Source organism: Botrytis byssoidea (assembly GCF_014898295.1).
Source record: "Botrytis byssoidea strain MUCL 94 chromosome Unknown BBYS_016, whole genome shotgun sequence".
NCBI lineage: Eukaryota > Fungi > Ascomycota > Leotiomycetes > Helotiales > Sclerotiniaceae > Botrytis > Botrytis byssoidea.
The window spans coordinates 491375-515746 of record NW_024065857.1 but is presented as its reverse complement, the minus strand read 5'-3'; the positions used below and the strand labels follow the sequence as shown (position 1 = coordinate 515746).

Sequence of the window (24372 nt, the reverse complement as noted above, 5' to 3'; positions counted from 1 at the left end):
ATTTTGCCATCATAAAATGAGATTGAGGGTTTAAGATGATGAGGTTAGAAGAATCTTGATAGCTCATCAATCTGATTCCATGTCATCATGAATTCGATCAGATATACAATTCAAAGGACAAGAAGAATTGTTGCAAAAAGCTAAGACCAAGCGCCGCTACGACATACTCGCCACATCCGCTTTATCACGAGACCGCACACCAGTAGTTCCATATCCCAACCCACGATTAGATCCATCATCCCACCAAATACTTTCACGATCTCTTAAAATTCGTGGATCTTTTCTTTAATGAGTCCAGCTCCCAAATGCAATCACTACCGTCATCAAAAGAATCGTATTGATTGTATCTCTTCGTACAATCGTACCCATCGACTCAATTTTGTCCATCCCAGTGCAGAAGAGGTCAACCTGAATGCTTGAATTGCCACTGATAAATACATCATTAAGGCATCTCATGATCGTATCGTCGCCATTTGGTGGAGGAAAATGACAATACTCGATTACGCAGTTATATTGGTCATTGAGCGGATAATCAATGAGGTTGGAAGTACCGCAACATGCTTTTATCGCGGAAATTGACACATTGCCAAACTCGGTACTATTTGGATTGGTCCAAACAGAAGGCCAGTAACAAGCAGATTGGTTGCCTAGAGCGCTGGGTATACCATGGTTGTCGTTGATACAATGGCTGTCGTTCGACATTGTGAAAGCTGGTGAAAACTGACGATTATCAGGACTCCAAGGTGAAGTTGAAAGCATCAAGTAATCAACAACGAAACTAGAGGTAGAGCTTTGAAGGAGGGTAGTTGTGGTTCAGGTCGAATGTTGATTAGCAAGTGCTCTAGGTCAGGACGATATCGTATTGTGATTCTGTGGATGTCAACAGAAAAAGAATTAAGGTCATGATACGCATGGCCGAGGAGAGTCAGACTTAATTTAACACAAGGTCCTTCATTTTGTGCCACCGACATAAGGAAACATACGATGTTGTCAATGCTACGATTTCGAAGTTATTACTAGGAGTATGGGGCATATGCGCATTACCACCATCTTATTCGGCAAATCAGCATCCACAGTTCCAAGATCTATAGAAAAAAACCATTGGTAGGAATGTCTACCGAGTCATTTCCCCATACTTTTCACGATCAGTGTTAGAAAACATATACACTAATGGTCACCAACTGCATCAAATGTTTGTCTGGCTTCCAATCTTGGTACCTTGTGACAGCATTTTATAGCCAACAGTCATCGATGATGAACGACCCAGATAGCAAACACCAATTTCATAGCCTTACTGGCATTATATCTCCTTCCCTGATATTCTTGACATGTGTAAAATTAGAACTTGGTGTCGCAACTTATAGGCTCAAAGAAAAGTTCGACTTCATAGAAAGGAGTTTTGAATTGAACAATATCTTGGCAAGTCAAGGTTCGAGATTATGTGGTAGGATTAGAGTAGCAATATTCTTCCTGGAACTGCTATTCACCCCTTCTCAACCCAATTTTGGCGCCTGTAAAGGCTGACTTTCAGTGTCTCCTTGCTGTACTGGCGAACACAACCGAGACATACCCTCGATGCTAAGGATGAGTCTGTTATTCAGTCTTATATGAAGGAATTGTGTAGAATATGTTGGTGTGGACGAAAGTTGCTTCTGAACTCGTATCTGATGTCTGTCGTGACAGTAAGTCCATTATTAAAGGAGTGGTACATCGGCCCAATCCTCTCATTTCACGACTCAGTCGTTCATTTCCTTCGATTCTTTTCCAATAACTTTTGATTCCCGAACACTTTCCTTATATATTTGTTACCAACAATTATAATATGCTTCTTCAGCGCCTCTTTCTCTTTGGCTTGGCCGCAGGCACATTGGTAACTCCTGCTCATCCTGTTCTTTTTGATCGAGACAATGGTATCTGCAGTGCAGAAAATATGAAGGTAGATATCAGCGACTACAACTGCCCCAAAAAGAATACGCTCGACAACAAAGGTTACTGCTCCAAGCCAATTCCAATGTCGGGAGGGTGAGTACAATAAAAATCCTAGCTGAAACAACCCAGATTTATCTGACTTAGTCTTTCAAGACTTTGAGCCCTGAACTGCAGTTCGAATCAATTGGAACTCTTTCGTTATCGAGATTATGTCTCCATCCGTTTTGTGGAAAACACTCGCTAACGTCTCCAAATTAAAGGTCATGTGGAAGTGGAACCGAGTGTTCTATTAGCAGCACCCAATCTATTAGCTACGTCAATACGTTCTCAATGAATGCAGGCATAGGTGGAGCGGTAGCTAAAGTATTAGAGTCAGCCTTCGATATCGGAGCAAGCTATACTTTCTCAAAGACCCTCTCCTACTCGGATACGGCGGGATCTAAGATAACCTTGAAAGAGAACGAGTGTGGATACTGGACTTTTATTCCTTACGTGTTAGAGTATGCTGCACCCCTCCTACACCCGTGGGATACCAAATGCCACTGGAAACAAACTAATAATTGACAATTAGATCCTGCGGTACCTTGACAGAAACAGCAGAGAAATCAGCACCTGCTGGGTATATGAACTCGGGGACATGCCAGTACTGTGATAAATCCTCCTACACAAACACAGCCAATTGGTGCAATACCACTCCGTATAAAAATGCTGCTGGTTTGGCTGATGGAAAGCTGTACTTAGTTTATACATATTGCAACGGAACAGGTGTAGCCTGGGAAAAGATGCAGGCTAGTCCTTATATATATCCCGGTGTCAGCACAGCTCAGAAGTGAGAGGGATCGGGTAGTCACATTTGGCGACGTGGTCTTGTGAATGATGTGGTTGTTTGGAAGCTTGTTCTTAAATCTCTTTTCAGAGAGAAAGTATCTGTCTTGCGACTCTCAGACTATGATTTCTTCATTCTTGTATTATCGATCTATCCTTCAAGAGCTTGAATTCAATATTTACAGTAATCTTGCATCCGATCCATATGTGAGATTCTAGATTCTCAAAAGTTGTAGCCTTCAAGAGCGATTTGATCATACAGGAAGGTCTCCCGGGATTTCTCTCGACGATAACGCATTGTTACAATCTTCGAAGTATATGACACTACATACACCCCTGGGCATCAAACTACTGATTCCAAGGTTAAGTTTCCATGATCATACTAATGACTTCAATATCATCGACACTTTGTACAGGTTCTCGGTATTACTAGCTATATGATAGTGCGGAAAGAGATGAACCAAGTCTCAGGACGAACTTGCATAACAAGAGCTGACAATTCATATTTAGACTCGAATAGATATAGAAAAGAGTATGTAGAGCACGAATGTTATTGATTTTAGTCATTCTTGAGGAAGTATTGATTCGTGCTTTTAAGCTCACTAGAGAATTGTGGGGAAACCGGAGTTTTCCGGCAAGGTGCGAGCAGCCACACGTTTTGCAGCCACAGATACAATTTCGCCAAAAATACCGTCCCTAGCCACACCACCAACCGCGATTGCATAGCGCGTTGTAACCACTACAATATCGTGAATAAGTCTCTATTCGAGAGGTCTCAGTACAGTATAGAAAAAGTTTCCTGTAAATACAAGAAAAACGGCGATGACTCTATGACAACTTTTGGGATTGAATCCCATTATATCGATTACACTGGCTACGGTAGCCTATACGCTCCATAGCCGCTGCGTTTCTGGATATTCTAGGCAGACGTAGAGCACGATTTATATAACCAATTCAAAATCCACCATTTCTTTCGCTTCGTGAAAACAGTGTCTTGCTTACATTCGTCTCCACTCTCACTTCATTTATCCACTTCTATCATCTTTATCGATTATTGCAATATTATCCACATCATACAAAGGCTGCATTCTTCAGTATCTGCTGTTTGGGAACAACCCTAATATAGCTGTACAATATTGGTGGTTAGGTTCCTCAGTATTTACTGTTTGGGAACAACCCTAATATAGCTGTACAGTATTGGTGGTTAGGTTCCTCAGTATCTGCTGTTTGAACTATCCTGATTCTTACTTTTCTCGATTTGTGGAAACAGTATCTTATTTATTTTCATCTCCATTCTTACTTTATTTCTTCACCCTATGATCACATTAAATAAAGGTTTTGTTCTTCAATATCTGCCGTTTGGGAACAACCCTGATACAGCTATATAGCATTGGTGGTTAGGTTCCTCAGTAAATATTGTTTGAATCATTCTGGTTCGATTCATGCCAAAGAGTCAAGGCTGCTCTATTAGCCTGGGTGGGTGGGATACACATCGAGTGTGGGATCATTTATCTCCAAGAAAATTGTCCCTTGACATGTTCATTACTGATCACAATTATAGCACACGGTATGGCGATTCCGATCGAAAAGCTTGGGCTGGAGAACCTCCTTCAAGAGAGAGTGTATATAAAATGGGTTGATGAGAGCCATCCTTATACGTTAGGTTCTTGCTTAGCCGACAATAAAGAGAAAACCAATTTTCTTATGAAAGTGGTCTGCGACTCAGAAAAACGTATTCATGTCTATTTCTCCCTTAAAGTGACTCATAAGCATACTGGAAAAAACCGTTCAATGGACATGTTATTGGTCGTCCCGCCGCACGGTAACTTTGAATGTTACTCAAAAGCTTTTCCAATATCGGGGCTCGATGATTTGTCCTCCCATGACGCATCTGCCCTCCACGAAGCCGGTATAAGTAATTTGGAGCAAATCATTGTCTTATCATTCGATCTACAGTTTACAGGATTCGTTGTTAGAAAGGAGAGGGAATCTGCGACTATTTTACCTTCAAACTCCACCTCGAGTACATTGATGCAGAAACTCAGATCTTTATCTGTTACGAAAAGCTTTAAGGTTTATATCAGACCTTCCGACTACGCGCGTGCAAGTTTGAAAACGGTAAACGAGCGCTTGCGTGATAAGGGCTCATGGATCTGCGAACCTGATATGCGGAAGATGTACTCTCAACAAGGTATTATGATAGTCGACTGGGCCCAAATTAAATATCGAGAACTCAAAAGCAAACCACTGCCACCGCCACCGCCACCACAATCGCAACCGCAACCACCACCATACACCGAACATGACGCACAAAGGTCGACTGACGTGCAGGTTCCTCGGTCACCACCAGTCGCAGATGTGTATTCGAACAAAGACATCGTGCCGGCAACGCCGAGCCTTCTACCGGTGTGCCATGGCATTTTCTCGCCCGACTGTGAAGAGCCGTTAGATGTCACAGACGACTTGGATCTTGACGATATTCGCAAAGATTCAGGGCATGTCGAACCATGTCCAGAGATGGACTCGGATGAGGAATACCTTGCCGTGTTGCATGCTCAACAATGTAGTCAACAAGTAAGACAAAACACAGACTTGGAGGCTCTTCGGTTAGAATTCACAGAGTGGTTAAAGGCAGCGATGTCAATAAACGAAAGTGTGTATGGACACAGCGGACTATCCAAAAAGTTATTCGCTCTTGGTGACAGTGTCCATGCAGCCAATGTTGGAATGTTTGACGCTATTAGACCTTGGTGTTCTGCACTGTTCCTATGCGACCCCATAGATTCAAGACCAACAGATGAATGGTTTGTCTCGGATATGGCTGGTCTCATTAAATGGGTTAACACATTTCACCGTGGCGCTGAGATGTCTATACTAATGGATGATTTCTTAAAGCTTGGTAATGCTGCTCGCGTGTGTGACAAGAGTGAGTACAAGCGTTACAAGGCTGACTTTCTGCTTCGCATATGGATCGAATTTGACTGCTCAAGTATTAGTATCAACGGGGAGAGCAGAAAGGTCTTGTCCCGAAAAAGGAATGTCTTGGAGACCTGTAGTGATGTTACTAAACGAGCTAAAATAACCACATAACTATCAATTATAAATTCTTTAATTCGAATCGCAGATAAGAGAGGGAGGAGGTTTGGGTGGTTTTACATTACATTAATGAATTCTTATATAAACAAGAGAGAGTTTTGCACAACCACCTCAACAGGCAGCCACGGAAAAATAGCACCTGATTTAATGATATCACTACTATTATTCGCCCTATTGGAAGTCCGTTGGATGTCTCTTCTTCTATGACAAGGGCCCTAGGGCAAGCATATATAAGCACTTTGAAAGTGTGCCTCCTTTACAATCTGCTAGAGTGTCTAGACCAAAGGCCCTAAAGCGAAGAGGTGGTAGCACAACAATGAGACTTGCTACTTAGTATACTGATTCAAATCTACAACAAAACCTGGGTAGATGCAGTTAGTTGGCAAGCTTTTCTGCACGCGTATCTCAATGGTTGATAGAGCTCGGCATATCTGTTGGGTCCGGTGTGCTCTTGACGTCTCTTGAAAATCTGCGGGAAGGAATGGCTTTCAAGTCAGCTCAATATGAGAAGTTTAGTGCTGGACCCATCTACCTGCTGCTGGAGCTCTATCAATCGCCGAGATTCAGCAACGTTCTCTAGCAGACACTTCTTAATCGGGGAGCTGTCATTTGCTGTATCCTAGAGCAGAACATCGCCGGTCTCCTCTCGGGTTTTGGGCAAGGCTATTGGCTCAGAGGTGGACATATAGGATGAGAAGTGCTTGTAATATCGACAGCTTGTTCGTGCGTTGGTACCCTACATGGTAACCACTCAGAAGCCTCGTAATTACTGTAGAATCCAGATCCTAAAGATCTAGTGGGTGAGGTCAAGCCATAAATAATAACAATGATAATCGCGAAAATGAACTGGAGTGTGCGGACTGTGGCTCTCACGTAGAGGCTTAAGGAGCCCTTCTTTTCCCAGTCTTGATTCTTTATTGTCGTCCTCGTGCTCGCTTTACTAATTTCTAATTGATATTGTTAGCCGTTGCTCCATGACTGGGGGGATACACGCTGTGGATGGATGTACAGTTTTCAACACTTTGTAGTCGATATTCAGGGGCCTCAACCACAGTTACAAGCTGGTCCTGATTGGAACGAGGCATCCATTAAAACCTACACATGATATGTTGTTTTGATTTCTCAAAATTTCTATTTACTGCACAACTGATGATAATTCTAGAATTCAGGCCCTGAGTAACGATAAGAGTCAATGGCGAAGGTATAAAAAATGTCACTTAATATGGCTGTGACTGATGATCATCGACACAATTTTCACGAGAAAAGTAGACATCTTCATAGTGTGACTCCAGGTATGTATGTGCTGTCGCTCAACTTAGAGACTAGGGAAGGATCCTTGAAACTAGTTTGCGTATTTCGTATAAGTATTCCTCAATAGGTCAACAGGGGTAACGTGCCCTGCCAAGCCCCTTCAAAACCATGAGATATGGCTTGGTTGGCGTCGGCAGACTTTTTGGTAAGGATCTAGCATATCAGAATAACTTACTGGGACTAGTTAGAACTATTCCGAGGAATATGACGATCTGCCGTCTGATTGCCGGCGCTACACTTTAAGATGTTCGGCTATACACTTCCACGTACTCTTACATGCATCCCTAATCCAGATTAGCGTGTCTGAGGTAAGCATTCGACTTGGAACACTAGTGGGTGTATGGACTCACGGGACAATACAAAAATAAACTTGTAAATATTTTTTGATATATTGAATCATTTATTTTAAGACTTGTTATAATTCTTGAATAAAGATAAGACAATCAAAACACAGATTCTGATATCAAACAATTGAAGAATGAATTTATGAAAAATATTGAAAATTGGGAAGTGTCCCGTCAGTCCATGCACCCACTGGTGGAATTTTGGCTTTGACATCCAAGCACGAACTAAGGATGGTTGGTTTTTGGACTGATCTTGGTCCGGTAGTTTTGATGGATCCGTCGCATGTTCGTTCCCTGCATTGACTTCGTCTCTACTTTCGTTGCCAGTAGGAATGGAAATCACTAGGTTGTAGAATCGCTCATCGGAAGTTTCTTCAATTAAAAATGGGGAATGGAGACTAACAGGACATATAAAGAATGCTGCCTCTTGGATTTCAGTCTGGTTTTCTCATCACAAAGATCACTTCTCTCTACAATGCAATCCCTTTGTAGCCTCCTTTTCTATGCAACCGTTCTCTCGGGCGCCTGGGCATCCAATTCAACATGCAAAACATCCCCCTTGGACCTTAATTGGCCTTCTATTGAAGATTGGCAAGCACTCAACACTTCTATAGGAGGAGCACTAATCAAGACGTCCCCAGTTGCTTCGTCTTGCTATCCAAGGAACCCGTTCAGCTCGACTACGAGCTGTGAGCTTACCACAGCAAACTGGACGTTGTCAGAATTCCATGCTTCACTACCAGAATCTATAGGTGCCCCTCTGTACGCCAATAACTCTTGTCTGCCTCCAGGAGCAGTTGGGTATACACAGCAGAGAGGTTGTAGCGTTGGTGGCTTACCTGAGTACGTTGTCAATGCGACAAGCGAAAAGCAAGTGTCAACAGCATTGGCGTGGGCTTCTCAGCGTAACATCAGGGTCATTGTCAAGGGTACAGGTCATGACCTGAATGGAAGGTAAGCATCCTCGATGGCGTTACAAATAGCTCGACACTAACCGTGCCAAAGATCAAGTGGTGCCTACGCCTTATCAATCTGGACCCACAACTTCAATAGCATTAATTTTGACTCCGCATGGCCTTCCCCAGGGACCAACACTACCGCTGACGTCGTGATTGCTGGTAGCGGCAACAACTGGATTCGCATTTACACCGCCGCGGAAGATGCCGGAAGACTTGTTGTAGGTGGAGGTACATCTACTGTAGGACTCGGCGGCTACATTCAAGGAGGAGGCCACGGCCCCACGTCCAGTCACTATGGCTTAGCAGCAGATCAGATCCTTCAAGTTCGCATCGTTACCACCAACGGCTCCATCTACACTGCCAATGCTCAGCAGAACCAAGATCTCCTCTGGGCAATCCGTGGTGGTGGCGCAGGCCAGTATGGAGTCGTGATCGAATATGTGCTGAAAACTCACCCCGCTCCAACCAGTGCTGTTCTTGGGACACTGACACTCTCCGCAAATGGCACAGACGAGTCGAGCATCAAGGCGGCCTGGGACGCACTTGCCGCCCAGGTTGCTGGAACTCCAGATCTCATGGACGCCGGTTTGGCTGGACAAATGACTGTAATATACGGGTCACAATCAGGCGTTATGCTCAGTGCGATGCAATCACTATTCGGCTACAATATGACTGCTGCTACCATGTCATCTCTTGTCGCTCCCTTAATCGCCAAAATCCGTGCGCAAGGTTACAAAACCAATGGAAGCATAGCAATCGACTCATCGACTCCTACGGAGTTCGCAAATTTCACTTCATTTTTCCATGCTATAAGTCCAGAGGGCACGACCGGCAGCGCTGGGGCCGCGTCCTTGATGTCCAGTCGCTTGCTAGGCCGAGAACAGCTGACTGACATCTCACAAGACCGGCTCGTCGGGTACCTACAACGCGCTCTCAAGAGCCAGTCGGGGAGCGGTGGGTTCATGATTTTTGGCATGCAAGGAGGAAAAGGCCCAGCTAGTGTACCGGTAGAAATGCGAGGTGCATTAAATCCTTCATGGCGCGCGGCGTACCTTCATACTATTACAATGGGTGCTTCCGTTAACACCACCACGGACCCGCAAAATAGCCTGAATTCAGCTGCGAAGTGGGTGAATGAGAACGAGGAGACGTTGTGGCATGATTGGGCTCCAGAGATGGGCTCTTATATGAATGAGGCCAACCCGTTCAATCCTGGCTTCAAGAAAGACTACTATGGGAGCAGCTACGATAAACTGGCGGCGATTAAGAAGCAGTATGATCCGACTGAGAGTTTGTTTGTCCTCACTGGAGTTGGAAGTGATGAGTGGGACTATAACTTGATTATGGGGAAGCTGTGCAAAATACACTGAAAGTGATTCGTTCAGGGAATGTCTTGACTGGAGACGAGGTACATTTTGTAGATAGCCTGAGAATAAGTCGAGAGCACAATAACATCTTTATACTTCTGGTTTTATAACAATTTACCTTTGCTCCAACGTTCCCGATGTAATCTCTGATGTTGTAGGACTTCTGAACCTAAATGAGATACATTAGTAATTAGAGACTTGGATCGAGATAAGGTGCACGATCACCACTAGTATCCAAGTCCCCAATCTCCTCTCCTTATAGGATATCTTCTACTTCCAAAATACTACCTAAGCCAGTAACTCGAAGCTTCTCAGTCCGTGAGGTGAATTGTATCTAGGCTGCATGAATACCGTCGTATTTGATTCATAAGAAGTTGGTTATGTGTGAGAATAGGAATCAACAAACACCTAGACACTTGTCTGATATGAAACACTGCTGACTTGGAATATGTAAACTTCTTGGTTCCTGAATATTCTTCTAATTCCTCTAAGGATTCAAAAAGCACAAACAAAGTTTCCGCGATTTGTGTAAAAGTTCGTGGTGAGCACTGCATCGTGAAGAGCAATGGTTCGCGACGGCTGTGACGGGGAAGAGTCACTTCTCGCCAGCTTATGCGACGCATTAAGGTATTGGTCTGAAGTGAAGATTGATGATTTGAAAATCAAGTCGACGAAATAACGTTTATTTTCTGGCACTGACGGTAGCTGAAGGCTGGACTAGGATGAATATAATGGTGCACATCTCGCCACGTGCTCACGTAGTTCGTTTTGCCATTCTGCTAGCATGCATTACATAATCCTCACGGGTCAAGGCGGTAGGAGAAAGCTTGCAGATTCCCCGCAAAACCTTCATCGAAATTTCCATCAAGTGAAATTAATAAATCTCGATTTTTCGCCGACTAAGGTCGATGCGACTAGAGTGATTTAAACATATTGTTCGGAGTGCGATTGAGGTAGCTCACTAAATATGGCCTATATGTTAACACTAATAACTGGCAGAGCGTTTTCATTTACGCATTGATATCAGTCTTCATGTTCTTCCTGTTGCTTGAACTATCGGATATTTATAAGAAATCGAAAAAATAATGTGTTTAATAAGCTCAAAATGATGACTTTTTACTATAAGCAAACTACTGAATACTAATTTCAAATGCCAAATAGAAATCTATTTTTAGTACATTGTTCAAATGCGCCTTATCGGCCTCGATATTAAAAAGATCGATAACTTGGCTTGTTGAACAGAGGAAAGAAAATGAAGAATCAATAGTACACAAAAACAGACGAGCATCATATCAAATGTTGATATTTGGTAGGTAGGTAAAGAATCGTTTTGACAATCTTTTGGATTATAGAGAACGCTATTTTTTAGTACTTTTAGCTCTCTCCGCATCTTCACTCTTCACTCTTGGCTCTTAACTCTAGACACCAATGAACGTCTTCTACCAAAAGTTTTCCGTCGGAAAAAGACTAGTACAATGTACTCGTCCATCTTCAGCGTACTTTTGTTACTGCGAGACTGGGGACTGGTCTACTTCTCCTTCAATCATGCCGACTAATGTTTGATTGAGCAGCATATATGCTTACGTTGTTCACCTGGGATCAAATCATGTTTACAGACGAACAATGCAAGCCAATGAGAGGGTGGATGAGTGTCTTTCTCCCCGTGGCATTGAACAGCATAGACAGCATTAGCAAGATCTCTGCTTCTTCTTGTCCACTGGGAGGGCAGAAACTTCGTGGGGGCTAGAATCTTGGGTTGCACAAAATGATAATAAAATGATAATCTGCAAGGCGAACAGCCTGACCGTAGACAAGGCGCACACAGCTTACTAGATATCACCAGATTCTGAGCCTCATTGATGTCAGACAACCCAACCAATATTATTGAAGGCTGCGAAGGATGAAATTCCATGACTTATTAACCTTCATTTCCAACGATTGAAGCTTGATCTCCTCAACACAACTAAGAATGCCTTCAGACGGTAACCAGATTGATGGTTGGAACTGCACAAATTATCCTGATTTAAAAGCAAATCCTGATATTGGAGGTATTGGGGTATGGTTCATTTGATTTCCCGATCACAGTCACTTCATCCAAAAACCCCGTTAACGACCATCACAGACAATATCCTCGTTTGTTGTTTCGGCATATCTCACCCTAATCTGCTGTATCAGCAAAGCTAGGATTGATTACCTCCGTTCTCCAGACAAAACGACACCAACGCTAGATATATGGTCATTTGCTCTTGGAAGATTGATCCTATCTTTCAGTGATCAGCAAGTTATCGTAGGAATAGCAGTTCTTTTAGCTGGCCTTTCGCAATTGTCATCAGGTCTTAACAATTATCACTGGATAACAGTATTGAATCTTGCCTGGTTTTCTGGATTTGTACACATATTGACCCTCACGGGTAAGTCTTTGATCTTTAAGCCTATCTATTTATCCACTGACCCTCAAAGCCATGCGAGTAGAAAATCGTTCTAAAAACAAAATCCGAAACATTCGTCTATGTGCTATGGGAATCCTCGCCTTCATACTACTATGCATGATGTACACTGTTGGATTGGCCACTGGCAGAGCAACTGTAACCTTCCCCGAGCAACCCGGGGTTAAAAGCGAGCTGATAACAACTCCTCCGTCGAATCTCCCAGCATGGTGCTTGTTTCAACCGGGAACTACATGGAAGATTCAAGGCAGCCCAGTCTCTAAGCTGGTGTACAATTGGCTTTACGTTGCGCTGGCTCTTCTCATTCTTATATATAGTTATGTAACACGAGCATTACTTTTATACTTCGATAGTCTAGGGCAAGTGGTATTTCCAGTGGTCAAACTTCTACGCCTTGATAAATTAGCCGACTTTGGTAAACGTCACGGATTTCCAGAGATAAAATCCATCGAACGTAGATTGGAAGGCATGGGTAAGTCTTGGGTGAGCTATAGAATACTTCGATCGCTCTATACACTCTTCCTTGCATTGAAACAGTCGTTTAGTTCAACTTTATGGGAGGTACGGAATATTCAGCAACCCTCCGTACATTATGCTAACAGTCACAGCTCGGATGGTTGTCATTTGCTCTCGCTTGGGGCACAGTTCGTATTTTTACTGTCCGTGAAAGCAGTGGTCTTCAACCGTCGAATGAGGAGAATATTTGGGGATTCGGCCAAGTTCTTGCCTTACTACTTTTAGTCCTACGGTTCTTGAACTTATATGGCAAGTATATGGGCTCTCAAACAATACTTAACAAGAACAAGAGCTGATCCTTCTTGAAGAAGCATTAAATACTCATCCAAAAGCGGATTCGTTAAAGAAAAACTCTTCAACAGGAGCACAAATTGACCTCGTTGTCTCCAGTAGTCATGACAGCCTACCGATGACAGCCGTCCTTCTATCTCAGACCGACTCGACCATTCCAAATATGTCACAGGAACCTCGGAAATCGCAAGTACAGATAAGCATCATCAACGAAGTTTGGTTCAATAAATTAATCATCACTGTGTACGGTATGTGCATCTCACTAGGATCTATTGCAATCTGGGTGATCCCTGCTTCATCTCCCATCAATTTGATGGCAGGACGAAACGGAAATGGGAGCTTCTACATGGGAGTATTCGCAGAATGGATTCTTTTCGATTGCGCTATACTTTGGCTGGCTACCTTGATATTCATTGATCATGATATCCAAACGTTCTGGGGTAGGTTCCTACTAGGCAGGATGCTGGCTAAGAGATCTTTTGTTTGGTGGAGCCTCATCATCCTTGCCGTGCTTGCAATGTCAAGTTATTTTATTTTCCAGCGATTGGAACCCGTCTATCCTCAATTATCGTAGAGAAGAGAGGTTTCCATTCTGGAGCAGAGCTGAAGCAGGCTTCTATAAGGGGAGAGGAGAGGAGAGGAGAAAGGGAAAATAGACAAGATTTTTCGATTTTTTCCCTACCACTTAGGAGACGAGGGGCGGAGAAAAAGAGGGCATTTCAAATTTCTATCAACCCAGTTCTTCCGGTGAAATAATGAGTTGGGCTTCCGGATGATATGAACCGTTTTGTGGTTGCAAAGACTTCCTACACGTGGTTTTATTAGTGGCTTTGGGTTTCTAGACCCGGCACGGAATGGCAATGCAGCTCCATCTTGTCGACGGATCTACAGTAATTAGGACTTGGCAGTTGGAAACCCGAGTTTACCTACCGAAGAATTACGAAGATAGTTGCATGATGGTTCCAAGGCGGAGGTTCTGAAGGGACAAGTAAGGCACAATTTTAGGGCAACTGATGTATGTAATCAAATATGGAGATGGAATCGCTAAAATATCGAAGTTAGAGATTGGATTGAGCACACAATATGTCAAAACTACCACGAGAAGTATCTGGAAATGGAATGAACTTGAAAAGAAGTCAGGGAGGTGCCATGGTTCTTGCGTCATGGCACTAGTCCACCCCGCTATCTTCTTCATGTATACAAGCAAGAAGTCTCCTCGACTTTCTTTTCTCCTTACTTCATAGTCTTAGATAACCGATATCCCTGCTACGTGCACGACCCTACTATGTGCACACTTTTATTATTTATATAGAAAATTGAATTAAAAATTGAAAAAGCGATATTATAATTTTAAATTCAAAATTGAGATAATTGAAATAAACTTATATAATATTTTGAAATAAAAAAATTAAAAATCTCAAAAATTACAATAATAATAATGATAAATAAGATATTAACTTTTATAAAAAAAAATATTTATTTATTAATATATTTTATAATATAATTAAAAATATAAGTTTTTTTTAATGAAATTATGAGATTCCATATATTATAATATAAGATATTTGAAAAAAACTAAAGTTTTTTATCGAAAATTTGAAATTATATTAATATTAAATTCTAATATATTTTATAAAAAATATTTTAATAATTAATTATTAATAGAATAATGAATTTATAATATTTTATTCTATTTTTAAGTTATATAATAACAATAATCTTTTAAAAAAATATAAATATATTAAAATATATAGTTTATTAATATTATATTTAAATAAAGATTTATAAAAACTTATTAAGAATTTGATTTAATCTAATAATAAATATAATATAAGTATTTATTAATTTTTTTGAGAAATTTCAATTTTAAACCTTTTTGTTATATAGTTTTTAATCAATTATTAAAGAATGAAACTATATTGATCAGATTTTGATTTAATAAAAATTTAAATTTTGAAAGTTAAATTATTAATTAATATTAAATCAATTTTTATTTAAAATAATTTTTTTTAAAATGAATTAATAATATTTGAATTAAAAAAAACTTCTTTTTAAAAAAATTTATTTTAAAAGAATTTTATATAATTAGAATCTTATTTATTTAATAGAATTAAGATTTAAATAATTTTAAAAATAAAATTTCAAAAATAAAAAGATATTTTTTAAATAATTTTCTTTTATTAATCAAAACTTTATATATTTTAATATTTAATATAATTCCTTTTTTAAAAACTTATTTTTTAAATCTTTAATATTAAATATAAAATTTAAATTCATTTTAAAAAATATTTTTAACTTTTCTAAAATTATTATAAATCATTAGAAAAATCTAATAATCTATATTAAATTTGATTCTTTTACTTTTTTGATTTTTTTGATTTTTTTATAATATTATTAATATCAAAAAATCTATAAAACTTTATTATAATTCTATAAATAGATTCTAATATATTATTTATTAAGAAATTATATATCAAGATTCTATATTCTCTTTATTTAATTATTCAATCAATTCTTAATTTAATAATTCGAAATCCTTATAAATCGAAGTTGATAATATTAATTAATTATTGAATTAAATTTTATATTATTATAATGATTTTTAAATTTTAAATTGATTTTTGTTTTGATATAAAAAAAGTGTGCATATAGTAGGGTTGTGCACGTAGTAGGGATATCGGTTAAAATACGATTTCGACCTTATTATTATTAGAACAACTATTTCAATATTCAACAAAAGCCTAACCAAGAAAACTTTACCAAAGCATTTTTGAAATCATGAAAAAATAGATGAACGACTCAAAGCTCAGTTGTTACAAATTAAAATGTAGGATACTCTACTCATCAAAGCGTCGAAGCGTCGTAATAATAAGCTATCTTCCCTCTAGATGATCAAGTGCCGTACCTATATATCAGACATCAGTTCTATATCAACACGCTTTCCAATCTCCTATATATCTCCTAATTTTTTAAATCCAATTATTCTCCTCTCTCTCTCTATTTCCTCCTCACTTTCTTCTCATTCAGTTTACAATTCGCTTCCTCCTCATTCTCCCAACTATATTCTTTTCTCTTACTCTTACTCTCTCCATCAATCTCATATATATATAAATATATGAATAGATAAATGAATAAACGTACGTACACATCTCGCTACCCATAAAGTAAAAGTACCTACAACTAAATATCTTTAACTAACTACCTAGGTATCTTCATCCCATCCATCCCATCTCTCAACTCATCCCATCTCTCATAACACAACATCCTCGAGTCTACAAACCAATTGTTAAAATTCTACTCATGTAGGTATTTTCTCATATTCATATTCATATCCATATACTCCATCAGGTGCATAGGTGCATAGGTGAATAGGCGAATAGTTAAAAGGTAGTTATCACACACTCTATATATTCCATTCCCTACTACTCTATCCCATTCCTACTAATCTATCTCACTCTTTACTACCCCATCCCATATTATTACTCCATCCCCAATTCCTCCCTCTCGAATCCACAAATCAGCGAATGATACAAATTTATTTACACAAATCCCGAAGTACTACTATCTCAAAGTCTTAATATTATGATAATATCAGGTTATTAGTCAGATATACCTAGATATCTGATTGTATAAATCGTGAGGCATGATTCATGATTCATGATTTATGATTTGTTTAGTTATGTTAGGACACCATTAAAAGAACGCAGCACGGCAGAAAAGGGCATCACACCAACGAAAGAAAACTTCATCATCACTAGAAAAACTATTTATTCCCGCTCCCCTTCCACTTTCCCCTTTCCCTTTCCCCTTTCCCTTTCCCCTCACCCCTCTCCACTCACCCCTCTCCCCTCACCCAAAATAAAAACAAACCCCCTACAAAACCGCTACCCCCAAAAACACCGCCAAAACCGCCGCATACGCTCCCAAAACCAGCATGACACCCTTTACCCCCCATTCTCGCTCTCCCCCTCCCAAAAACCCTCTTTTCCCATCTCCATCTCCATCTCCATCTCCATCAACACCTCTCTCCCCCTCCATACCCTCCCATCCACTTTTGTGCTCTCCTCCTCCATCCATAATCCATACGAGTATGATGCCCATAATTGCGACGCTGACTCCGATGATTCCTACGCCGGCGGTGTGGGATATACCGCCGGGCCAGAGAATGAGGATGCTGATGGGCGCGAGGATACTACCACCACCTGATGAGAATTAGTGGGGGTTTGCATGGGAGATTGATGTTATTGAGGAAATAGATAGATTTCAAAGGCAACAGCAGCCCCCCCCTTCAAAAAAGAAAAGCAAAAAGACTCACCCACAACCCCCCCCACAAACCTCCCCACTCCCCTTCCCCATCCACTTCCCCCTCTTTCCCCCCTCCTCCTCGCCCCCCTCCTCACACCCGCCCAAACCCCATTACTCACACTCCAATCCGTCTGATACGCGACCAGCTTCCTCTCCAACTCACCAATCCACTCTCTTTCGGGCGGAAGATTCCACGCGCGCGCACACTCGAGAATCGCAAGTTGTTTGCCGTAGAGATGGAAGCGCGGGGGAAGAGATGATCTGGGGAGTTCGAGGAGCGCCATGGGGGAGCGGAGCCAGTAGGTGTAGTTGCGGATAGAGCGGGCTGGGGGAGGGGGGAGGGAAGTTAGTGGAATGGAAGATGCGTGGGAGATGGGTGAGGGAGAAGGAGAAGGAGACATACTGTATTTTTCGAGATCTTCTTGGATTTGGTCCCAGCGGGCGGGAATGCGTACTTGATGATTTGGTTAGCCGATGCTTGATCTTCTATCTTCCATCTTCTGTCCTCCAGCTTTGAGCTTGAAGTTTTAAAACCTTGCATTTTCAAAAAAGAAAAAGAAATAGGTCCAGGAGTCATAGACCCTGAAACCCTAACCTACAATCCTCATATTTCTCATTCCGACTCAACAAAATCCAATTATGCATATGCAATTTCGCCGTCGCGTGCAAGATATCCTCCAAATACATCGTTCGCAGCATTGCTCTATGTTCACCCATTGGGTATCTATTTTCTTATCAGCATCTTAAACTTCTCTTCATCTCTTTCTCACATCTCCCCCTCACATCACATCTCCAAGAAAACTCACACATCCGGCAAATCCTCCGGTCGAGGATCATATTCCTCCAAAAACTCCTTCAGATCCCTCGGCGACACATCCTCTTTCCTCTCCCTCTCCATCGGTCCCGTAAATCCACCTTCTCTCACCCCCTCACTCGCCCCTCTTCTCTGCATGACCGGTTTCCTTCCCTCCACATCTCCATTCTTATCTTTATCTCTATCCCCACTCCCCACCCCCTGAACTCCCATCTCCCTCTGCACACCCCCCAACGCATTCCTCAACGCCTCCCGAAAAACCCGCGAGTGGTAATGCACCTCCTTATCTTCATCCCCTAACACATCACACTCACAACCACACCCCACACTCCCATTTCTATTCGACCGAAACTGCTGTTCCGCAACTTGATGCTTGAGATTTTTCTTGAGTCGGGAGTGTGGAGAGAGGGGTGTAGGGAGAGCAGCAGGAGGAGGTATACTGGCAGGTACAGAAGTAGGTGAAATACGAAGAGCGCGATCCCGATCATTCGGATCACTCATACTAAACCCTCTTCTTCCACTCGGAGGAGTTCCGATTCCTGTTCCGATTCCTGTTCCTCTTGCGGGAAGAACACCCAAATATTCATGAAGACGAGCAAGTTGCTCCTGATCCAAGCGATCCAAACCTGATCTCTCATCAACCAATCCATTCCCACTCGCACCCCCATTCCCCTCCCCCTCCCCCATACCCACACCCCACTCCCTCTCACTAAACGTCCCACTCTTTGGACTCGGACTAGGCGGCGGCCGAAAAATCGTATCATGTCTATAGGACGCCGAGGGAACACTAAAGGGCGAATGTTGGGCGTGTGGAGAGAAGAGAGGAGAGGGATTCGGAGGGATGTGTGTGCGTCCGCGATGATCGCCTGTGAAACCTTTTTTGTACGTGCTGCGATTTTGGCCTCCTTCGAGATCCGGGGAGCGCGAGAAGAGGGAGCGCATGTTGGTTGAGGGGCGGGGGGGGGGCTGGATAGGTATTTTTGTAGGGATGATATAATGGTGATGATGATGTTTTGGAATTAGGGGGATGGATTTGGAGAGTATAACTGGATAATGAGATGGATAGATGGAATAAGGTATATGTGTTTCGAAGAAAAGGAAAAATTTGGTTGCACTTTCCCAAAGTGCATAGCGTCGACTAGTTGTACACCATATAATATTATTTCTATGTCTAGATCTAGTCTATCTTTTCTAAAGTCTAAAATCTTCGCCTCTCTAGTTGTCTCTATACATCTATAACTGCAAAAAAGACCTCCTCGAATCAAATCCAGGCTTCTAGTATTGCACACACACAAGCCAACTCCTACAACTTCGACTTGAATTTCTTATTCTCCTCTTGCAATGGTGCAGCCTCGCTAACATCCACTTTCTTATCATCTGTGTTCTTCGCTGGACTACCAGGAGTATCCTTCTTCTTGGGTGCTGAATGATACCCACCCTTTTCATTATCCAAGTTTGTAATATTACCCTCGCTATCTCTTTGAATACCCAACTCAATCAACTTTGCAAAGACTTTACTGAAATCTTCAAAGAACTTTTCCTTATCATCTGCGTATTTTCCGACCCATTTCTTGAACTCCTTATCTTGCGTCAGAGCCAAATCTGTTGGAAGCATCATCAATTCCGTCTCGGTATCCTCATCATAGTTGACGAATTGTTCGATTCCATTCGCCAACTTCTTCTTGCGCCATTGAAGAGAAAGCAAAAGTCTGTAGTATTGATTCGAAAATCTCGTAGGATTATTAACCCAAGCTCCCTCGAACCCAGATCGGTCGCTATGGCATCGTCCCAGATTATGAGCTCCACTCAGCGCCACGATTTCCTGATCATTAAATCCCATGCGGTAGAAAATCCATCGAAGATGATCGGATCCTTGTGCTGCATCGGGTAGACGTCCTCGCGGGGGCAATTTTGAATCATCGACATAATCTGTTCGTCCACCTTGCCATGGGATATCTGGTCCACCCATTTCTTTGATCGCCACAACTCCTGCTAATGTCCAGAGATCCGCATATGTTATCCAGGGATGCTTGGCCTTGACTGGTTCGAGGAAGACTCTCGCGTGTTGAAGACCAGCGTTTGCTGGATCTCCTCCTTCACTCTCGTATCGCATACCGGCTCCATTGGATCCACCTGTATCTGTTTCAGAATCGTATGTTCCAGCCGAATGCCTAGATGATATTAGTTTGTGAATGAAAAGGAATCATTTGCGCCGAAGTGGATTGCATTGATTTCGCATAGTTTAGAGAAGACATGGAATGAAAGATCACATACCATGCTAAGCGCACAAGAACTGGTCCAGCACTGCCATCGTCATATTCTGGTTGGTGTAAAAGGCCAATAATATCCTTTCGGACGGCGGCAAAATCCCCTTTCTTGCTCATTGTAACTGTTGTATTTTTGAACACGTTCTGATATGGAATATATATGAAATTCGAAACTGAATGGACAAAAAGAAGTCTAGAACAATTGCCACTGACAATATGAATGAAGCAAAAAGCAAAGTAAAGGGGAAACACGAGGAAAAGTTTGGGAAAGGCGTTCAAACCAAAGAGACGCCATGCCGAGGCTCGCGGCAATACCTACCTAGAATCCCCCATCCATATGTTAATTCCTTTACCGCGCGATTGTCTTGTGAAAAACCGGGGCAAAATGATACAAAGATTGTGGGTCAAGTCGATGAATCATGGAGTTTTAATGACAGTGATAAGGGCGTGATGTTAAATTTCATTTTTGTGATACGCCAATTCTTTTTTACCGAGGTCGGAGTAGATAAAATTCGAGGCGAGGATATGATTTCTGGGGGTGTGAGTATAGCTTTGTCTGTGTGTTTGCCTTTTTACTAGATAATGCACGAGGGGTGTGGTTAGCCGGAAATTCTTTGAGAGCAACCGGAGGGCGAGAACGAGAGTAAGACTTCTTTTAGAGATGGTTTTTTAAATCTAGTATAAATTAAGTTTTTGAGATCAAGTTATCAGTCACTTGGCTAGCTGGCTGATGTCATTCAGAGAATAACTTTTAGATATGAGTGCTATTCAATTGCCAAATAGATGCAGGCAGCAAACAGAATTCCTCACGCGTTTAACTTTTTGGCTTACCTAGGTGTCGTCATGTCAGCTTGTGAATGATTTCTCAAATGTACCTACTGAAATAGATCTTGTAACAAAGATTATGGACATCCGATGCTTGGATCAACTGTTTGCTTCTGCGAACATGATGCATACAACGAGATGAACGTATTTAGGTCTCAACCTATAGCACAATCGCATCCGGAATCTGCATCATCATCCGATGAGAGAAAACAGAGAAGAACCATCTCATATACGTAATATTGAGGTATTACCCACAAAGACCAATTCACATGACTTGTTCCCATGCAATATATGAAACACATCTCTCTCGATTCTACAACGCACCGGAGCGTGTTTTATGTCGTACAAACAAGCATCAAGTAGTGGTTTGGTTGCGGGTAAAACGTATCCTTGTTGATGACATCCAAGGTCCGCATCCAATTGGAGATGTTGTCTGCAAACGTGGGATATTGTATTGTTGTTATCATTTCTTCATGTGTATGTACCGGTACCTAATGCTCTCTTGATGGTGAGAATGAGGATGGATGATCAGCCGGCGGTTCGGAAATCTTGTCTTGAATCCCTCGAGAACGTCAACATCAATTTCAATTGAGCGTTTATCTTTTCTTGGCGCCGCGTGGGAGCATGGGATAGATGGAATATCAAAATGATTTTGATATGGTGGTACAAAATTAAAAGAAGGAAGGGGTCAGCTGAAAATTCATTTCCAGAATGCAGATAGATACTCGAGATTTGAATAGATAATGGACTGAAACCCGAGTACATTCTGTACACGGAGAGAAGAAGAATGGATAGTGAAGGACCTGCTTTGGTATCCTATCATTGTATACCTGTTGATGATATGACACTTGTAGAATAGATGATACTCCGTACATGTCATGTTCGTGTAAGACAGTTTGTCTTAACCGGATTCGATGAAGGGGGTGAGGGTCATTAAAATGTATGGTGACGCCAAAATCCACTTTCTGCATATAACAAGACTTGACTTCTCCATAACATTGCAGCAAAAATGTCAAAAAGTTGAATTCTTTCCAATCACACGCAGACTGAACCTTGAAAAGAAGCAAAAAGAGTGAGTGAGTTCAAGACATCTACTAGGGATTCGTTTGATACCAGTAGGATGGGTAGGAATTTGATTTCTCTTCCCCATTCTTTTCATCGTTCATCAAGAATTCTGACTCACCCCAATGAATATACGTTCTTTCCCATCTGAAACCTATATAAACATCGAGGAATGGAAGAACCGAAGATTGATGAAGACGTCACACTACTTGGGTAGACACTCATCATTCAGAGGTTTGTCACAAAAGAGAAGGAAAAAAAAGAGGGTATGGATATGGATATGGATATGGGTATAGTATGATTCTGTAATGTATTAAGAGCTATCAAAGAGCGGTTGTAATTAATAATTACCGAAATCGACCTTTCTGGACCAAAAGGAGCTGTTAATCCATTCCACTATCGGCATATCCGAGATGCCCGGATTACTGCTTTCATCAAGATCAGTCTGAGTGACAGAAGGAAAGAGGAATAGCTGGGGGTCGACTCCGTAATATTTCCCCGAAGTACAAGCCAGGAAGGAGAAAAAGAGAATGAAGGATGGTAAGATTCTTATCATGAAGAGTGGTTTGGCGTGATTAGGTAGGTAGTTACTCGTAGTAGGTAAGAAGATAATGATCCCATGTTTGTCAAAGATTAGATCCCCGGTTCATTTGATATCAATATCATTTTGCCTATCGTTCCACCCACGTTGGATGTGAAATTGCCCTATCGATTTTTAGCTTTCTAACGTTACTTGAGCTTAAAAGTTAAAGCGTGACCCTTGAAGAGAATCAGCCGGGGCAGGAAAGGAAAGGAATCCATTGGTGGTGTATCAATTGAACCCAGTGTTTCATTCGTCCCGCGGCGGGAAGATGAGGGAGGAGGGTACTTGTGATTGACTGTTGAAGATGTATGTACTCTGTATGGGTATTTGGTCTTTGGTTGGAGAAAGGGAAAGGGTACTTGTGACTGACTGACTGACTGACTGTTGAAGATGTATGTACTCTGTCTGTATGGGTATTTGGTCTTTGGTTGGAGAAAGGGAAAGGGTTATCTACTCCGTATATACTTTATACTTATTAGTACCTACATTGCATGGCATGCATGTAAGAAAGATATCATTTGCAGCTTAAAAAAGAATCAACCAAGGAATACCATAAAGCAAGACGTAGGTAATTAAAATACGATGGTAGATTACGATTAGCTCTTTGCAGATATACTTAAGTTATACTTATTATTATTACCAAACTACCTACCGAGCTATCTAACATGCACTTGTATCGAAACTTTATAGATGTGACACGAGCCGTCTAAGGTCTGTCACCCGTGACCTGTGAAATTAGGTCGTCAGGTCGTCAGGTCGACAGGTAGTGAAGTGTGAAATGAGTGAAGCCTGATATTAGTGAAGTGTGAAGTGAAATGAAATGAAATGAAATGAAATGAAATGAATGAAATGAAATGAGAAAAAAAGAGCCAACCCCAGACCAGAAGCAGAGCCAAAGCCAAAGCCAGAGCCAGAACAGACAATAGTCTACAGGCAATTTCAACTCAACCCACGAATACGAAAAGCACTCACTCAGTTCACTCAGTTCACTCAATTCACTCCATTCACTCTTCTTACTATCATTCCTTTCTCCTCTACTCCTGTCTCTTCTCTCCACCTTCTCTCGTAATACTCTTTTTATATTTCTATATATATAATTGGCTTATTAATAAATAACTTATAACAAATCCATTAAATTATACGCTTCTACTATATATCTTCTTCTTCTCTTCATCACCTTGCTTGCTGTCGTCACTAGCTTCATTTCTTCCAACCAACCTTGGAATCCATCGCATCGCATCCCATCGCATCCCATCGCATCCCATCCCATCCCATCCTATCCACATTACATTCAAATCCACATCCCTATCTTATCCGTTCGTTCATTTATTGTACTCACAACCCCCCACTTCACTTTATATTTCTCAATCGAATTATCGACACAGTACATACGACCTACATACATACAATACAATACAATACAATACAGCC

The 24372-nt window shown here is 41.3% G+C and overlaps 7 protein-coding genes across 7 annotated transcripts; 4 read left to right on the top strand and 3 right to left on the bottom strand.

The window, feature by feature from the left end:
* Positions 1-285: 285 nt before the first annotated feature.
* EAE97_007935 (uncharacterized protein) lies at positions 286-702 on the bottom strand (the record flags this gene model as incomplete). The annotated part of the gene is made up of 1 exon (XM_038878449.1): positions 286-702. The coding sequence occupies one exon, from the start codon at positions 700-702 to the stop codon at positions 286-288; it is 417 nt and encodes a 138-aa protein (XP_038730699.1).
* Positions 703-1822: 1120 nt separating this feature from the next.
* On the top strand, positions 1823-2762 carry EAE97_007934 (uncharacterized protein; the record flags this gene model as incomplete). Its single annotated transcript, XM_038878448.1, has 3 exons — positions 1823-2022; positions 2190-2429; positions 2501-2762. The coding sequence occupies 3 exons, from the start codon at positions 1823-1825 to the stop codon at positions 2760-2762; spliced, it is 702 nt and encodes a 233-aa protein (XP_038730698.1).
* A 1434-nt stretch (positions 2763-4196) lies between these two features.
* On the top strand, positions 4197-5844 carry EAE97_007933 (uncharacterized protein; the record flags this gene model as incomplete). Its single annotated transcript, XM_038878447.1, has 2 exons — positions 4197-4230; positions 4316-5844. The coding sequence occupies 2 exons, from the start codon at positions 4197-4199 to the stop codon at positions 5842-5844; spliced, it is 1563 nt and encodes a 520-aa protein (XP_038730697.1).
* A 2136-nt stretch (positions 5845-7980) lies between these two features.
* EAE97_007932 (uncharacterized protein) lies at positions 7981-9834 on the top strand (the record flags this gene model as incomplete). The annotated part of the gene is made up of 2 exons (XM_038878446.1): positions 7981-8459; positions 8511-9834. The coding sequence occupies 2 exons, from the start codon at positions 7981-7983 to the stop codon at positions 9832-9834; spliced, it is 1803 nt and encodes a 600-aa protein (XP_038730696.1).
* A 1966-nt stretch (positions 9835-11800) lies between these two features.
* On the top strand, positions 11801-13659 carry EAE97_007931 (uncharacterized protein; the record flags this gene model as incomplete). Its single annotated transcript, XM_038878445.1, has 5 exons — positions 11801-11887; positions 11954-12242; positions 12292-12839; positions 12887-13043; positions 13103-13659. 5 exons carry the CDS (start codon positions 11801-11803, stop codon positions 13657-13659), a joined length of 1638 nt encoding a protein of 545 aa, XP_038730695.1.
* Positions 13660-16958: 3299 nt separating this feature from the next.
* Positions 16959-19146, bottom strand: EAE97_007930 (uncharacterized protein; the record flags this gene model as incomplete). Its single annotated transcript, XM_038878444.1, has 5 exons — positions 16959-17287; positions 17401-17715; positions 17794-17844; positions 17990-18114; positions 18197-19146. 5 exons carry the CDS (start codon positions 19144-19146, stop codon positions 16959-16961), a joined length of 1770 nt encoding a protein of 589 aa, XP_038730694.1.
* A 361-nt stretch (positions 19147-19507) lies between these two features.
* EAE97_007929 (uncharacterized protein) lies at positions 19508-20588 on the bottom strand (the record flags this gene model as incomplete). The annotated part of the gene is made up of 2 exons (XM_038878443.1): positions 19508-20375; positions 20479-20588. 2 exons carry the CDS (start codon positions 20586-20588, stop codon positions 19508-19510), a joined length of 978 nt encoding a protein of 325 aa, XP_038730693.1.
* Positions 20589-24372: the final 3784 nt, after the last annotated feature.